Genomic DNA, 6,473 nt, shown 5'->3' with positions numbered 1-6,473 from the left:
ATTTCAGACTATTCTTGCTATGAGCAGCATTGCTCTTTTTTGGTGACGATGGCCACTTTTTGCGTCTGAAACTTTCACGTGGTACCATCATTGCAGCCAACATTGGTCAGGCTATGGTCAACTTGAAGCTATGGTTAAGTAAGAGCTCATCCTTACACAGACAGCTTCACGGAGGCAGGGGATTGAACTCTCAATCATTGGCGTGTGAATCACACACCTTACCTCTCGGCTATCACGCCTCTATGTCTAAGTCTCAATTAAGGTTTGCGAGAAAACGCGTTCTTGTCTTGTCAACTGCAGCTTGCCACTAATTATTCAATCAAGCGGTATGGGATTCATCGAAGTGGCTGTTGGTCCTTATTTAGACCAGTACTTTCAAATAGACGGGAAAACATCCGGATACTACTTCCTGGTATTCTCAGCTCTCTATGCCCTGGGAGCGCCAGTCATTGGATCCCTGGTTGACAGAGGTCACGGTGGTAAAATGTTTGCTTCTTCGTCATTTTTAGCGGGTTTGGGCTTTGTAATGATGTTCGTTCCGATGTTGTTCACGCAAGTTGAGTCACCCTACTGGTTGATGATTTGGTTGGGTGTTGAAGGCCTGGCGGGTGCTGGGTGTTTTGTGACAGCCCAACTAGTATTTGAGAGCATTGCCTATGCAGTCGGGTTTGATGAGGCTAACAAGATCAAAGGGATCATTCAGATTTTCTAGAGCTGACATTTCTCATTTTTCTCTACTATCTCGACTAGATCTCTCTGATTTTAATTTTCATGGAAAATTGGTAACCATAAAATGGTCGATAATTTTTTTGGCATTTTATGTTAAGATACCATAAAAGCCAATTTTTTGTTTTTCTTTTATTACGTTTATTGGTTCCAAAACTGGGCTATTGAACTAAATTAGAAAGTAACCAAAAAACTCAATTATGTCAATTATGAGTTATTTTGACTCGAAACACTGTTTATACTGCCTGAAAACACCGTAAAGTTGACAAAATTGTATTCTGCGGCATAAGTTGGCATTTGAAAGTGTTGAAGGAAAGATTGTTATACATCCAATACAGAATTTGTAATAGCGCATAGTTACCTTAACAACGATCAAGCTTAAAGATGATAGGTTTTCTAATCGAAGTCTAGCGTTTTTGTTCTTGTTGAGGTTCTTGCTCCAACATCGCATATAGAACAAAAGCAATTTAATTTAAAGCGCCACCAATTTTGTTCTAATTTATATTAGAACGTTTAGTATGTGCTTTTATTGAAAAAAAAATCGTATTTTTTCATTAAAAAATTTGGAGAAACAGGAAGCTACAAAGCTATTGCGTCGATGAGGGAGTGTTTTAGAGGACTACAATAGGCTTGGTCAGAAAAATGAGGAAAGTGAATAAAGAATGAATGATCATCAACCATTATCTTTTCTTCCTGGATTTTCTTGTGGTACTCAAACTCAATTTTTCAAAGTTTTCTCATTTTCAAAAAAAGTTTTAAAGTTCTCGAAGAAGTACCTGACAACGCTAACACTGAAAAAATACAGGCTCTTTGAAGCCTTTTAAGCTTTCATCAATTCAAGACTATTTTTTTTTTACTTTTCGTCACCATTACTTAAAAGAACACGTCTTCGCCTTGATTTTAAAATATGAGCTGCCGCAGGTGCGCCTAATGCTATGTATGAATGAATGTTTAACTTTTGACTGACTCTAGCATAGAAAATGTTTCAGCAAATGACTTATAAGTGTTTAAAAGTAATTTTTCAAAATTTTATTTCGAGAGCGTACTTATCAATTAAAATCTCCTCGAAGGTGTTATTTAATTGAAAACAAGTGAATTTTTAACCATTTGGTTATGTTTTGGTAATTTGTTTGTGAACCTAGCAAAAATAATCTTAAAATCAGTTCGATCAGTTTAAAGAAAAAATAAATATACGTTTCAACTTGTTTTTTAACGGTTTTCAAAAAAAAATTCTGAGTAATTTGTGGTTTCGTTACACCGCACATTTATGCATCAGCTGCTTGCTAAAGCTGATGTTAGACAAAGAATGAAGATTTTTCATGTTGCTCATTTTATTGTGTTTGCTGGTATGTTTTGTTTTTGTCATTTTGAAAGCGCATTTGCATGGTTTTTTTTTCCAATACATATTGATGCAATAATGTGAAATTTTTCATCGTAGTAAATTGTGAAACGTTTGTAAAAAGTTTTGAGCATTTTTTGCCACTCTTTACTTTATTTAAAAGAAAAACAAACCTTTTTTACTGTGATCAGGTGGTTTTTGTTATACTCATTTTTCAGTTGATTATTTTGTGAAATTGAATTGTTTAGTGTGTTTTCTAATAATTATCAGACCTCCCTTCTGCCTGGGAGCATTGAGCCATCTTTATTGTTCCGACCCCACTTGTGGTGGGAGGAAATATATAATCAAATGGTTTTTTTTGTTCAGTCAATTTTGGCCGATCGATATATTCATCGCAGAGAAATGTGAGTGGTATCATTAAAAAGCTGGTCCAGCGTAGAATTCAAAATTAAAAAGATTTTTTTGATTTTCAATTTTTTCGAGGAGTTATTGAGGATTGAAATTTTGTGTGAACACGGGATGTTTGTTCACTTTTAGTGTGATTTTTCTTCAAATTAAGATATTTTCTATAAAATAGTATTTCAAAATTAAATTTCTTGCCAAAAATGAAACAGTTTTGTGTTCCTAATAGACTAAAGGGGATAAAAAAGACTAGTTCTGGTCTCATAGGGAGCTTCAATATCAAAAAAATTCGAAATCTACTTTTTTTAAAAAACTTTTTTTTTAAATTTTTTAAGTCACCTAGAGAAAAGTCACTTTTCATATCGAGATTGCGTTAATGACAAACTTATTTTACAGTCAAATGAAGCCCAATGAACAAAAAAACGTTTTCAAGGAATTGCTCATGGTTTTTTTAAGTTCGACTCTGAGCTTTCGTAATTTTAAATGAAACTTTGAATTTCTTTTTGAGGTTTTACTAACTTTTTGGAGTCTTATGGCATGAGCTCTTTAAATAACAGTGCAAAATATTCGGTAATGAGACTTGTGTGATTATATTTAGTGCTTTGATTGGACAGCTAACGGCTGTTAAGACTTTAAAAATAATTTTTCGAAAATTTTTTTGAACATTAACCAATCATAAACTTATTATCGTGAACTTTAAGTCAGTCTCTGCGATGACAGCACCCTCTTCCGTACTACTGTACACAAATTTGGTTTAGCTGGCGGTCTTATTATCTAACTTTCAAAAATATGACTTCAATGACACAAGATTTCAAAAAGATTTAAAATTTTTTTTGGATATTTCCGTATTATTGGTTACTTTTGCAATCTTATCAGCTAATCCTATTGACAGCTCCTATTGGCTTCAAGAAGACTTTCAGTGGATCACAGATAAATTTTTCTGAGAAAAACCTATGTTTTCAAATGGCATCGACCTGTTCTTCTCGCACTTTTCTACTGATTTTTTTGTTTTTTGCCTGATTTTGTTGTTGTTTTCATAGCCATAAGACTTGTTGTGATGTCTTATTGATCACCTATGCATGCGAAATTTCCCCATACGCCTATTGAAACATAGTTGAGCGTATTTATTGACTTCCGTTGAAATTTATTTAATTTAAACGCTGTTAAGAACTTAAAAAATAATATTTCGAAATTTTTATTTGAACATTAACCAATCTTAAAATTTTCGTGAACTGTTGGTCAGTCTCAGTATTGAGAGAACCCATTTTCTTTTTACTGAAACGAAAATAAATTTCGTTGGTGATTTTATCTTCTAAATATTGGTTATATGACTTCAATAACACAAGAAATCAAAATTTAAAAAAAAATGTATATTTTTGTATTATTGATTACTTTTGAACTCTTATCACGTTATGCAAATAATATACAAATTATCCAAATAATATTACAATCCCATTGGCTTGGAAAAGACAACCAGTGGATCACAGATAACGTTTTCAGCGAAAGCTAACGGTTTAAGCGGCTTCGAAGTTTTCTTCTCGCAGTTTTCTACTGAAATTTGGTTTTTGCATGTTTTTGTAGTTGTTCTCATAATCTTAAGACTTATTGTGATCTCTTATTGATTATCTATGCATGACAAACATGCTTTTCCTGCCATCATGTTATTTCTGAGCGTAGTTATTGACCTCCCTTAAAAGCTTTTGAATTTAATGGCCGTTAAGACTTTCGAAAACTTTTTTGAGCCTTTTTTGAGCCGATCCTGAACTTTTTTTCGTTGACTGTTAGTCAGTCTTAGTAATAAGAGGATCCCTTTTCTTCTAGTGCAGCCAAAAAAAATCTGTTTAGCGGTTTTATCTTCTACCTATTACTTTTAAAATTTCAATGCCACTAGTTTTCAGTTTTTTAATTAAATTTTCGGGTTTTTTTGGATCCTATTGAAATCGTATCACATTATCTTAATACCGATAGTTCCCCTTGGTTTAGTGAAGACGTTCAAGGGATCACATATAAAGTTTTCAGGGAAGAACTTATGATTTAAATTGCTTCGACACTTTCTTCTGGCACTTTTCTAATCAATTTTTGGTAGTTGCCTGTCTTTTGTTGTTGTTTCACCTTCAATAACTTGTTGTAAGGTCATATTGACCAAATACGAATGGCCATTAAACTTGTTGTCCCATGGAGGCATAAATTAGCTTATTTAATGGATTCCGTTGAAAGCTAATGAAATTAATGGTGTTGATACTACGAGTTTTCTCAAAAGTTTCTTGTTCATGTATTTGTTCATAATTGATTTTTTAAAACTATATTGATAAAAAAGAGGAATTCCATTGCTGTTAAAAAATAATTGATAATAGAAAAGTTTTTAGTGAAAAGTTCATTTTTTAACGCCTTCGACACTTTTCTCGCTCAACCTGTTTCTTGAAATTGCTGTTTTTGCCTGTTTTTGTTCTTTAGGTAGCCATGAATTACTGACAAGTCTCCTAGGCTGATAATTGAGGATTGAAAAAAAAATGTTAAGCGAATCAGTTAGTCAGTTTATAGCCTTTAGTCTTAGAGTTTCTGATATACAATTTCAAATATTTTCCAAAATTTTCAGTTTTTGTTGTTCTTTTAGTCAAATTGTAACTTGTTTTCATCAATGAGAGGTCACATCCAATTTCTTGTACTCCAAAAAAACATATCTACTGATAATATTTGTCACTTAAGCTTTATTTTTTGGACAATATGCGTTTTTATAAACGTTCTTTTATTGGTCATTTTTTGCGTTTTTTCTCTTCTTTCAGAACAATAGCGTAGTAACAGATCCCAATGGTTTACAATTGTGTCTGCTGTATAGTAAGGCAAATTTGATTTGAGTAGTTAGGGTTTTATCTGACTGCATTTTGACGTTGTTACTAAGTCCTTTTAAATTTAGATATTCAGTTTTTGCCGTGAAGTTTATGTTTTGCTATTTTTTAGTTGTTCTTTTTGTCTCGTAGTCCCTTTAAGCTCAGATCTCATTGGCGCTGTGATAAGGCATGGCATTATATAATTCAATTAGTAGATAGGGTTTGTAACGATTGTTTTAAACTCAAACATCTATTTTTGTTATTTCTTCATTTGGTTGACAATTAAGTCAAAAATGTAGATGAGCTCGGGTCGGAACATCATGTGCGAACGCACATTCACGGGCCGCCTTGCTAGTTTTTCTTGTCAATTTCTTGTCTAATGATTCGTATCTTATTCATTCTGACAACGGAAATGATCAAAGAGTTAGTTTTTCTTGTTTCAAATTTGGTTTGTTTCATTATTTTTAAGTTTCGAAAAATCTATCATTCATTTTTTTTGTTTGGCTTTGACGTTCTTTTTGAATTTGATTTCGCAGATGCTATACACAAAAGTTTTGTGATTATGAAGATTTCAAGAATGTTTTTCAGCAGCAGGTTTTATGTTAAAACGCAGATGGTTAGAAAGGAAAGCACAAAAGAACCTTATTTAGAAATTATAATTGTCCTAATATGTACATTAATTCAGAAGTGCCACATTTTTTCAAGGTGAGAAAAATTGTATCAAGTGTCTGCTGCCTTTATACCCTTATACACAAAAAAAAATATGAAACACCAAACACTTTTTGCAATTATAGGCACCCCCGATTCTTCTCAAATTTTACCTTTTATAGTCTAGAAATTGAATCCGTGATTCTTTCAGTTGTTGGAACGATCATCTAGACACCCATTATTCAAAAATTAGGAATGCAAGCAGATTCTAACGCTAGAAACAAAATTTGAACAGAAAACTATTCCGGGGCTCATTTTTTCATTATGTTCCCCCATTAAAAATGTGTGTTTTTTTACTAAATATACATAATGAATGGTCTAACAACTTACAAATGACTATACACATTCCTTAGATGTTGAATATAACTTTAATGTCTTAAAAGCTTGATTTTTGAACTTTCAAGTTCTTGTTTTTTAGGAATCAAAATTTAAAAAAATATATATGGTTTCATTAACCTTTAAACTAGACA

General features: G+C 32.5%; 1 protein-coding gene across 1 annotated transcript; it reads left to right on the top strand.

Moving 5' to 3' along the window:
• Positions 1-284: 284 nt before the first annotated feature.
• LOC142341397 (uncharacterized) lies at positions 285-712 on the top strand. The gene has a single exon (XM_075392325.1). It carries the CDS (start codon positions 329-331, stop codon positions 710-712), a length of 384 nt encoding a protein of 127 aa, XP_075248440.1. The 5' UTR covers positions 285-328.
• Positions 713-6,473: the final 5,761 nt, after the last annotated feature.

Source organism: Convolutriloba macropyga, chromosome 6 (assembly GCF_964194025.1).
Source record: "Convolutriloba macropyga chromosome 6, txConMacr16.3, whole genome shotgun sequence".
In the NCBI taxonomy this organism is placed as follows: Eukaryota; Metazoa; Xenacoelomorpha; order Acoela; family Convolutidae; genus Convolutriloba; species Convolutriloba macropyga.
Note: the sequence above shows the minus strand (reverse complement) of the source record. Positions and strands in the feature narration are given on the sequence as shown.